Below are 12131 nucleotides of genomic sequence, written 5' to 3'. Positions count from 1 at the left end.
CCAAAACACTTCTCTGTTCTCCAGCAGTATATAGCACATTGGTTCCGGCCTCACAAAGGTTCCGCTAGGGCGGCGGGATAAGTAGGTTATCGAATTGGGTACGGATTGAGTTAAGTGAAGGAAAGAGAAGGAAAAAATGGATAAAGGAAAGGCCAAACACTGAGGAAGCCCCAGCAATGGCCTTTGAAGTCTCGCGGGCTTTGGTTGGGACTGACCCACCGACTAAACGCCTGCCCAGAGCTAGGTGGGTGGGTCGGAGCGCTCGGCCTGGCCGGGCCCGGCCCCTCCCACGTGGTGCCGGGAGAGGGCTGAGTTGTCCGCGGGCGCCTCCAGTGGCCGCGCAAGCGCGGAGTTCTCTACTCGGGGAGCCAGGATTTGTGAGCGGCGCGCAATGCTGGCATCGCTGGCGAGGGTTGGTGCTCTGCGGAAAACCGGCCTTTTCTCCCGCCAGGGCGGCGGGATGGGGCTGTGGACCGGCCGCCCGCAGTCAGGTACCCTCCGAAACTCTGTCCGGGCGGCGAAAGAGATCCCAGTCCCAGCCTTCCCACTCAGGCTCCGCTCAGATTGCGGAGCGCTGCGCTTTCCTGTAGTATCCGCTGACCCCGCCGCCCGCCCTCTGACCTTTCGCGTTTCGCTAGCGCCTGGCTCCGCGGTCGCCGGGTGGTCACCCTGCCCGACGTCCGGCTCCCGGTTCGGCCCCCGCGCGGTCCTAACCGGGCGGACTCGCCTGTCTCCCTTACTCATCCCTCCTCGTCTCCCATGTTTAAATAACTTGAAAAATGTACCCCCCACCTCCACCCCCGTAACCAGCTGCATTTCAGAAAGGATTTCAGACTGCGTCTTTAAATAACTCGGGGTTGAGGCTGTGTTCACAGATGCCGGACTTTATTCGCTGCCTTGTTCTTGTTAAATGCAGTCGGGTAAGGGAGGTGGTTAGGAAGCAGAGATCCTGATTTTCAAAAAGAACATTTGTCCAGAGCTCTTAAAATAATGGCCATTTCACAGACCTTTGGTTATAAAGAAAAATGTGATCATTCAGGAAATGACCCCTGAGGTATAAACACACCTTTGAACCGAAGACCTGGCCCAGAATTTTATTTAGATGAAATTTGGGTTTATTGCAGTTTTCTGAAACTGCCTTGACTCCCTTCGAATTTGGGGATGAAAGTCTACGGTGAGCCTTGAAATCAGCTTGTAGAAAAATCTTAGAGAATTTTAGGACTCATTTAATCATAGCCTAATGGGTAGCGTGGACTTGTGCCTTTCAGCCTATGAACATTCTTGCAGCTTCCACTCCTCACCGTCCGTTTGACATATTCTGTGGCATGTGGCAAACTGAAGAATGTGTTGTTTTCTCAGCTTCTATCCTTGATGAATGGAGAAACACACAGGTTTTCGCCATTGTTTGAGAGAATTTGGATCTTCAGATTTCTTGTTTAGACTCAAGTTATAGAATCAATCAAGGCAGGGTAATTGCATCGAGGCTTTGTGATGCAATTAAGGCTTGAGGATCCCAGATTACCCTCTTTAAACATACTTCTGTCCTGTCCAGAAATTCACCTTCCTGGACATTGTCTTTGGCGCTTAGTTTAATGCCTGGTAATTGGGCTCTCAGATATTTATTGAATGAATGAGTGGGTCACATCATTAACCCACATGAGTGGGTTAGTGAGTCTCACTTGTAATACCACCTTTAATGTCATCAACCAGTCTACCTCTTGGTGGGAAGGAACAGAGAAATGAGGGTGACAGGGACCAAAATTACCTTTGTTAATATTTAAATAATTGGCAAATGATTTGTTGAATTGAGTGAAGTACTGTAAGTTGTCTTTTTACTTGGCTTGCACTTCTGGAATGTGCTTCCCTGTAGTGATATCTTGCTGTCTTCCACACATATGAACTTGTATTAGAAACAAGAAAGAAAGCGTGAAATTTTTGACCAGTAGATTATGCATGACATTGTGCTCTTCATTATGTTTTCAGGTATTAATACATAGGAGTAGTGAGGGAGAGCACATTCTTAATAATTGTATGAAAACTGCAGATTCCACCTGGATCACTTCTGAGTATAGGCAATTTGCCTTTTTATAGATGAGAAATTGTCCAAGAGAAATTAGGTGACTGAAACGGGAATCTAACTTCTTGTTCACGGAGTCGAAGAATGGAATCCAGGAACATGTAGACACTCATGGTAGCAAGCAAATAGGATTTATCAGAGAGGAGGAAAGTACAAAGCTCTCAGCATAGACACTGGGGGTGGGGAGCAGTAAAGAGTCCCTAAAAAGGTGGGGATTACAGCAGTCTTACATCTTTACCAGTATTAATCTGTACATTTTTGGTTGGCTCCTGTCCTTAAAGTACATCATTTTTGACCAATCAATTTAAAGGTCAAAGTGTTTAACTTAACATCTTTATGGCTTCCTAATATGGTACTTCATAGCATATTTTTTTTAGATGTTTAGAGATTAGTAGATATAACTTTAATTGTGAACATTTGTAAATGTAGCTAGAATCTTCACAGGTGTTAACCTGGGGATTGCAGTCTGACTGCCTGAGCTGATGGATCTGAGGTTCCAAGACGCCTATTTGTATTGAATTTATTTATATGGTGGTGAGTTCAGGGAAAGAGAAGTGAAGGAAGTTTTATGTTGCATTACCTGGAAATAGAAAAGTGAAGTGGGATGATGTATGTGAGAGTATGGTGGCTTCCCCATGAATGAAGTCAGAGTCCTGTGAGGAGAAAAGGGCACTTTTAACATTTGTGTGAGTAACACGGGTATTGTTCTGACAAAACGAGAATTGTAGAACTGTTTAGGGAGGACCACCTTTAGAAAACAGGATCCCAAATAGGATAGTGCATTTATTGAAGACACTATTAATGGCTAGGTGATGTCTTCAAGTGACATTGTACTCAGAGGACATAAACAGGCAAAGCGTTAAGAACTTTCTCAGTACCTGTGAAGTATATGAGGATCCCCAAAATAATTGGTTAACTTTCTGATGATGCATGTTTTACAAGTTTTACACTAATGCAAGTAAGAGTACCACAAATTTAAGTGTAAATTTAACTGTAAGTGAAAATGGGAACTTGTCCATTTCTATAAGACAGAGAATCTTTATTGGGGTTACCAAAGATTTTTTTTAGTGTTTCTTTTTTTCACTAGATTAAAATTTTTTTTTTTGGTAGAGCCTTTTTGAGAGCATATGGCTTCGTGTTTGAAGGAGGAATTGGGATTCCCAGAGCTGCTCACTCTGTCCCCTACTTTATCTACCTCCTTGAAAAGACACTTCTGGGGCACCTCTGAGGAATTTCTAGGGCTCTCCAGAAAGGATTTGAAAGCCAATATGTTTGGTAGGCGTCAGGTATTAACGAGTGCTGAAAACGTAAATACTTTGGTTAGTTTTTACTACTTATTACCAAGGAGTGAATATTTTCATGTTTCTGCATGGTCAGGGCTTTCTACGCCAAGAAAACTAGAGCTTGGGTTAAAGGGCAAGCCTTGGAAGTTAAAAGATGACTGAAATGATTGTTAGAGAACTTCCAGGAAATTTATGTTTATATTTCAAAGGGGTATAAAACTCAGAGTCTTGGATACATTCCCAAGATTGAGATTGTTAACCCAGTTAAGTTTATCTTTCCCCCTGGAGACATTTATTTACATTCCAGAGAGTCAGAACCCAGGGACCATCCCCCTTTCTTCCTGAGGAGAATTTGCTTACTTTAGGGTGATTAGCTGTCTCTGCTTTTTGGGAGGAAGGTGCGGTGCTGAGCAGCTGTTCCATACAAACTGATTGATTTATAATTTGGGGGACCTTTCCTAGGGTTCAGTCCTTCTATGTGCAGGTGAAGTCCACCAGCTCTCATTATGACTCCTGAAACTTATTAGTTGGGGAGCAAATGGTGCATTTCTTGATGTAAGAAATAATAACTCTGATCTCTGTTTCAGAAACCACATTTTTGAATAAGCATGGGTATTAAAGACCATGTATTTTTAATGAAAGCACTTCTTAGGACAGGAGAGTGTATTTAATAGCTTCTATGTTAGAAATGTTTGTTCCAATTTTAGTATATGTGCTCCTGAAGCTAGTTCTGGAAATGTTTGTTCAGGTATCTGCAGAGGATTGATTCTAGGATTCCCGCCCCCTTGGATATGAAAATCCAAGGATGCTCAAGTTCCTTACTATATAAAATGGTTTGGTATTTGCATACTATTGCATACCACATGTTCTGTGTGTACCTTATAATACCTAATACAATGTAAATAATATGTGAATAGTTGTAAATACAATGTAACTGCTATGTAAATAGTTGTGGGAGGTGTGGCATATTCAAGCTTTGCTTTTGGAACTTTTTTCTCCCCAATATTTTCAATCCACCATTGGTTGAATCTGTAGTTGAGGAACCCATGGATGAGGGGCAGGGGGCGGAACTACTGTGATATACTTAGAGCATAAGCTACCATAGTATTCCCTGATGCCTTTCAGATTATCTCTGTTTTCCTCTTCTCTTGTTAGCTGTTCAGCTGTTCCATGTTAAAGACTGTCAATCAGTTCAGTTCAATTGCTCAGTCATGTCTGACTCTTTGCGACCCCACGAACCGCAGCACGCCAGGCCTCTCTGTCCATCACCAACTCCTGGAGTTTACCCAAACCCATGGCCAACGAGTCGATGGTGCCATCCAGCCATCTCATCCTCTGTCATCCCCTTCTCCTCCTGCCCTCAATCCTTCCCAGCATCAGGGTCTTTTCCAATGAGTCAGCTCTTTGCATCAGGTGCCCAAAGTATTGGAGTTTCAGCTTCAACATCAGTCCTTCCAATGAACACCCAGGACTGATCTCCTTTAGGATGGACTGGTTTGATCTCCTTGTAGTCCAAGGGACTCTCAAGAGTCTTCTCCAACACCATAGTTCAAAAGCATCAATTCTTCGGCACTCAGCTTTCTTCACAGTCCAACTCTCACATCCATACATGACCACTGGAAAAACCATAGCCTTAACTAGATGGACCTTTGTTGGCAAAGTGATATCTCTGCTTTTTAATATGCTGTCTAAGTTGGTCATAACTTTCCTTCCAAGGAGTAAGCGTCTTTTAATTTCATGGCTGCATTCACCATCTGCAGTGATTTTGGAGCCCCCCAAAATAAAGTCAGCCACTGTTTCCACTGTTTCCCCATCTATCTGCCATGAAGTGATGGGACCGGATGCCATGATCTTAGTTTTCTGAATGTTGAGCTTTAAGCCAACTTTTTCACTCTCCTGTTTCACTTTCATCAAGAGGCTGTTTAGTTCTTCTTCACTTTCTGCCGTAAGGGTGGTGTCATCTGCATATCTGAGGTTATTGATGTTTCTCCCGGCAATCTTGATTCCAGCTTGTGCTTCCTCCAGCCCAGCGTTTCTCATGATGTACTCTGCATATAAGTTAAATAAGCAGAGTGACAATATACAGCCTTGATGTGTTCCTTTTCCTATTTGGAACCAGTCTGTTGTTCCATGTCCAGTTCTAATAGTAGAAAAGTAAATGCATCTCTAGGATATGATTAGCTCATTCATTGATAGGGTGAGGTCTGCATTGAACACAGTAGATCACTTAACTGTCACTTATGTCATGTTCTCATTGATTAAGCAGGTGTTGGAAGCAACTTGTTCTTGTCTCTGAGAGCCATACTACTGTTAATTATCTTCTTTTCAATTCTAAGCATGTTTGCATTGTCCAAAGCAGTCAAGCACAGGTGAAATGTTTTATACATATGTATTTCTTTTTGATTAATATTCTTCACCCATGTGTAATATGTGTTAATGCATTAAACCACTTATAAAAATTTTTATTGCATATAATAAAATTGTTGACAGAATAGTTTGACATGAAGAAAAATGTTAAAGAATGTAATTATTCTTTTCTAGATACAATTTTTTATTTTAAAATGAGTGAATAAAATGTTAATGTCACTAGAATTTGTATCTTTTTGTTTTATACTCATAAAAGGTTAATGTTCTTACTACACAAAGAATCCATACAGATCAATAAGGAAAAGATAAATGTGCCTGTAGACATATGGGCCAACAAGAAGAATACATTATTTACAAGAGAAGATATAAAAAAAGAGAAAGTATGAAAAGCAGTGTAATTTCTGGTCATTAAGTAAATGAAAATTAAAATGGTAGTAACATGCAGATTTTTAACTGTTGGATTTACAACAAACAAGTAAACAAAATGCTCCCAAAACTAAGCCATCGTGGGTTATGGGAGATGGTGGAGAACATTGTTTTCCATGGCTGATGCTGGTATATATTAGTACTGCTTTTCTCGTGGACAGTTTGATAGTATGTATGAGAAGTTTGAATGAATTTACAACATGAACATGGCTAGGCCACCTTAAGACCTGCCTCTGTCCCTGGAAACATGCTCCTCATTGTGCCTTCTTAATCCCCCCAAACTCTAAAAGGCTTAGAGAATAATTTTTATCTATACTACTTAAAGAGACATCCCTGGGAGGGTTCCATAGCACTTCACAGAAAGTATCCTGAGTTCTCCTAGACATCTCCTGCTCCTCAGAATGACTTATTGGAAGCTGTTGAAAACAAATCAAGTCATAAAACATTTTTTTCTGACATATGTATCTGTCCACTCACTTCTCCCAGGTTGTTCCTTTCTTTTGCATCTACTTCTCCTGTTTTATTTGCAGTTGGTCTGTAAAATAGGGTTCAGTTCCCTTTTTGTGTTCAAAATAGGCTCATCACATTCACCATCTAACACTGCCCCCTGTTCCCACCCTCCCATGCCTCGCACACACACATTTTCTTCTTTTCTGTGATAACTATAATGCCCCTCAAGTACCTATGATGGTGTTTTGCTGCTTGTCCCCTGGAATGGATGACTTTCCCTAATTTGCACAAAGGTCTTCCCTTTGGTCAGTCTTCTTCTGGAAGAAAGCCACGTCACCTACACAGTAAAGTTTCAGAGGTCTCATGGGTTTGTGGGCATTCATATTCTGTAGTTTATAACTCTCATTTGCTCCACGAGTTCCTGGTTCAGCCGCTTGTTATCCCCGAGTTATTCTCTTCAGGCCCATTAAAGAGGCTTTGACCCTGAAGCTTTTTTCTCTGGCTTCCTGACTTTTGGTTGTGAATCCTATAACTATAAATTGATTATTTATAAAGTCTCTAAGTTGGTACTGTTTTCCACCCTTCCACCCTTCTAGTGGTCTTTCTCCTAAATGACTTTTGAAAAGCAATGCATTGCATATGTTAAGTTCATATTTAAAATTTTTTTTTATCACAAATAAATTTTATAGTAAGAACTAAGGTGAGGGTAATATCCGTAATGTGTGAAGAATATGCTTACCTTTTACCCAGTGTGAGAAGCCTCGTCATGAAAGAAGGCTTATTTGTAGGTCTTATTTGATCAGTTTTGGGGAAAAATATGTATGGAAGCTTAAGATCTGGAAATTGATTTTTCTTTAAAATCATTGATTTCTTACAAAAGTCGTAATGTATCTCAGTTTGATGACTGCTGCTAGCAGTGAAGCAACCTACCCCTGAAATGGACATCCAACTTGTTGGCTTGGATGCTCTGCGTTCACTTAGATGATACTACCGTTTTTCCTCCACTCATGCCTGGTTTCTTCATTGGTCAGGAAAGGCTAGATGGGGCTGTGGTACAAATTAGCCCACAGTCAACTGCAGTAGGACTATAGAAGCCTGGAGGACCTAATGGGATGTTTTTAAGGATTAGGGCTGGAATTAGCTTATATTGCTTCTCTTTATGTGTTATTGGCCAGACCCCAGGCATTTGGCCCCAGTCTAATTGCAAGGGAAGCTGGGAAGTGAGAAGAGCAGAGGGGTTAGGGATTAGCACCCATTGGTACTTGGGTTGTGTAATGCTTTACCTATCATTTGGTAGCCCTTTATTTCTAGTCTTTGCATTTTTCTTCAAGTTTTCATTAAAATAGTAGCATCCAGCAGTTTTAAAACCTCTTTGATTGCAAATCCCCCAGTGATAGCCAAGTCCTTGCAAGGGAAGGGCAGTTCTCAAGAAACTGAGTGTCAATGAAGCATGAATTATAAACTATTATACGTTATTATCCATCTTGCTATTGTTTTCTGTGTACTCAGTCACCTAGTTGTGTCTGACTCTTTGTGACTCCATAGACTGTAGCCTGCCAGGCTGTCCATAGGGTTTTCCAAGTGAAAATACTGGAGTGGTTTGCCATTTCTTCCTCCAGGGGTTCTTCCCAACCTAGGAATTGAACCCATGTCTCCTGCAGCTCCTGCACTGCAGGTGGAGTCTTTACCGCTGAACCAAGTTGTCTCTAAATGCCTTGTAACTTGAGTGTCACTTCCATGTTATCTTTTTACAACTCAAAAATTTTAGTTTCCCTGGAATGTTTTCCAGTGGCTTCTGATTTTCCAAGTACTCTAAACCTCTAAAATTTCCTGCCAAATTATACTATTAGGAACAGAGAATTCCTTCAAGACTCAACCTGTGCTAGAAAGAAAATATCCTGCTAACTTTTCTAAATAAAGCTTGGAAGAGATATCCATCTACTGGCTAACTCCTAAGTTCTGGCAATTAAGTTCTCTTTAAAAATATCAAATCAGGAAAGCCTTCTGATGTATATCACATGTTGTATTTGATAGTGATATTTGATCAGTTTGTTTTAGGACTTAACTTTTTTGTTTAATGACTCAGTAGTTGGCTAGTACAGTGGGAGAGGGATGTCATGGTTGCTGCCATACAAATGAGCCACTTGTGTGGACATCTGTCAATTATATCTGCGCTGGTGTTCAAATTTATTTGTGTCATGGAAACCTAGGGCCAAATACCAGAGGAGTCCTAGAAGCAACTCTGGCAAGCATAAATTTGATAGCAGCTTCATTATAATTATATTTCTTTGCATGATTACTCAGCTGTATCAACATAATAGCTTTCCATTCCTAGAGGCCAAATAAGATAGAGTGATACACAGGCTGCTCAATATATCTCAACAAATTACGTTATAATAGATGCTCTTTTCAACTGTTTTTCACCCTGTAATCAGTCTTTTCTGGTCTTTCATAAGGAGGCAAAATATGGCTGTAGATATTTTTTTAAAGTATAGAGTATTGAGAATAAATTATTTTCTGTTCCTCAAAATAATCATGAGTCATGTAATTGCTTTCAAATCTAGATTATCTACTTTAATAGATATTGGGACTGTATATTACGTTGGTGATGATGATGATAACAACAATTGTTGGTATTTAGTGAGCATTTACTATATGCCGGGAAGTGTACTTTGTGTGTGCCTGTGTGCTAAGTCAGTTCATTTGTATCTGACTCTTTGCAGCCCCATGGACTATAGCCTGCCAGGCCCCTCTGTCCATGAGATTCTCCAGGCAAGAATACCAGAAGGTTGCCATGCCCTCCTCCAGGAGATCTTCCCGACCCAGAGATCAAACCCAACTCTCTTATGTCTCCTGCATTGGCAGGCGGGTTCTTTACCACTAACACCACTGGGAAGCCCACATATAACATTTCACTTAATCTTTGCAAACTCTATGATGTAGGTGTTTCAAATGAGGAAACTGAAACAGAGAAATGTTTACCTTGGTCAGGGTCACTAGGATAGTAAATAGTAAAGCAGAGGATTAAATTCAGTCTCTTAAGGTTTATGCTCTTAACTGTTTAAAACTCATTAATTGATTGTGACTTAAATATGCTTTAGAAGTCCTTTTGGTTATCTTCGCAGATCATAAAAGTAAAATGCTATTGGCTGATGTTAAATGAATTCATTTAAAAGTTTTTGCATCATTACATAAAATTTTACTAATTTATTACGGTTGTGAGTTGACATTGGTAATAAAATATAGACTTCTCTTTATAGATTTATGATGAGATGAGATTTATGGATTGAAGAGATCTCTAAATATATTTTCTGCATCGTTTGAAATAAAACAGGGGCCGCCAAAGAGATGAGTACAGAAGACTCATATTTTTGGAGTCTTATGGACAATAACTACTTGTCAGTTCATTCCTAATGATATCAAAATATCTTCTCATATTTAAGATCTTTTTCTATGTTTTACTTTCTCTAAAATATCTTGTTTCTCTCTCAATTTGTTCTTTATGTTTTCACTTTTTCTTTTTTTTTTCTGATTTAAGAATTAAGCAAAATTACAGAAATAAATAGCTTAGCCAGTGAAAGTGCTCCATAAATTCTTACCCCAAGATTTAGCCAAGAGTCGAACTTTATGAATGCTCCAGGTACCAACATTATTATTAATATTATTATGTATGTTTACAAACATAGGCTCATATTATACATTCTATTCTACAACTTGAATTTGTAAAATTATTTATTTATTTGGCTGTGGCACTGGAAGTCTCTAGTTGTGGCATAGTTGCTTCGCAGCATGTGGGATCTTAGTTCCCTGGTCAGGAACTGAACCTGGTTCCCCTGCATTGCAAGGTGAATTCGTAACCACTGGACCACCAGGGAAGTCCCTGATTTATTTTTTAACTTAGGAATATATCTTGGTCAACTTTATATGTCAGGGTATGTAGATCTGTCTCATTTTTTTCTTAACATCGTCGTATTTTGTTATATGAATGTCAGTGCTTATTTAATATTTCACATGTTGGTGGATTTTTGCATTGCTTTGAATATTTTGCTTCAGTATTACGATAAAAAGTGAGACAGTTCACAATAGAAGATATATGAATGGCTTGTTGTTACATGAAAAGATTACAAACAGCATTAATCATCAAAAGAATGCAAATTAAAGCCTCAGAGAAACATCATATACCCATTAGAATGGCTAACATTAGAAAGATTAACAAGGGACTTCTTTGGTAGTCCAGTGGTTAAGACTCTGGTCCCAATGCAAGGGACCCAGGTTTGATTCCTGGTCAGGGAACTAGATCCTGCATGCTGCAAGGATGATTGAAGAGTCCATGTGCTGCAACTGAGACCCAGTGCAGCCAAATAAATAAATTTAAAAAAGACTAACAATACTTAGTGTTTTGAGGATGTGGAGCTTCTGGAACTCACACGTACTATTGTCCAGTCACTTTGGAAATCTGTTTGGCAGTTTCTTAGAAAGTTAAGCATAACCTTACCGTATCACCCAGCCATTCTACTAGGTATTTACTCAAGAGAAATGAAAACATGTCCAACAAAGACTTGTACATGAATGTTCATAGCAGCTTGATCCACTGGAACCTAAAACTGGAGCCTACTCAGTAGGTTAGAAAGGATAAAGAAAAATGTATATCCATAGAACAAGATATTACTTATAAAAATTCAACAACATGGATGAGTCTCAATATCATTATGCTGAATGGAAGAAGCCAGACAAAAAGGGTGCATGCTGTATTATTTTAGTTAGATAATATTTTAGAAAATGCAGATTAAACTGTAGCGACAGAAAGCAGATCAGTGGTTGCCTGAGGTTGGGAATGGAGGGAAAGGTAGTTTGCAAAGGGCAGGCAGAAACTTTCAGGTGATGGAAAGTTTTTGTGAGTTTGGAAAATGTGTAATGACATGTATCCATCATTGTGGTATCATACAGAGTATTTTCAGTGTCCTAAGAATCCTCTGTGCTCAGCCTCTGCAACCCTCTCTCCTCCAACTTTTTATTTTTCATTAGACAAACTATTTTACATGTAGCTTTGGACTTTATTAAATGGGGAATAATCTGGTGTTGGAGGCTTTAAAATCTCTACAGATTGATAAATTGGATTGGTGAAGGGTTCTGTGTTATATGTAGTTCCCTTTAGTAATCTGAAGGAAAATTTATTTATTTATTTGGTAGTAATAGAGTACTTTCAGAATATGAAAAATTCTGCATTATTCCTTTCTAAAATTAGTAATCAATTATCTTCAAGTATTTTCTGTGTTTTGCCAGATACTGACAATGTGAAGCCATTGGAGGGTGTAAAGATTCTGGATCTAACGAGGTTTGTATTGGTTTATCTATGTTTTGGTGATTGAGTTTTCCTCTTCTCTAAAAAAGCATTTGTTTCTTGGATTATAAGAGGGTGCTTGTAAGCTTATCATTGAAATTTTGGAAAGACAAATCAAGGAAATTTCCTATAATTTAATTATTCTGAGAAACAATTCATGTAATATTTATACATTTCTTTCTAATCT

At 39.5% G+C, this 12131-nt stretch overlaps 1 protein-coding gene across 24 annotated transcripts in view; it reads left to right on the top strand.

Annotated features, from left to right (window-relative positions):
* The first annotated feature begins 67 nt into the window (after positions 1-67).
* SUGCT (succinyl-CoA:glutarate-CoA transferase) overlaps positions 68-12131 on the top strand; it is a 714763-nt gene continuing 702699 nt past the window's right edge. For 21 of the 24 annotated variants that reach the window (XR_014067752.1, XR_014067751.1, XR_014067749.1 and 18 more), the window contains exons 1-2: positions 339-491; positions 11887-11938. Coding sequence is in view for 10 of the 24 variants with exons in the window: in XM_081537409.1 (XP_081393535.1) it covers positions 392-491; positions 11887-11938 (152 nt within the window). In the remaining 14 variants the exon portion in view is untranslated. Of the gene's footprint in view, positions 245-338; positions 492-11886; positions 11939-12131 lie in introns of those variants that run through there. The other 3 variants (XM_081537419.1, XM_081537418.1, XM_081537420.1) reach the window with 1 other exon arrangement.

Source organism: Giraffa tippelskirchi, chromosome 10, assembly GCF_054371585.1.
Source record: "Giraffa tippelskirchi isolate mGirTip1 chromosome 10, T2T-mGirTip1v1.2.pri, whole genome shotgun sequence".
Taxonomy (NCBI): domain Eukaryota; kingdom Metazoa; phylum Chordata; class Mammalia; order Artiodactyla; family Giraffidae; genus Giraffa; species Giraffa tippelskirchi.
This window is presented reverse-complemented; position numbering and strand designations above follow the sequence as displayed.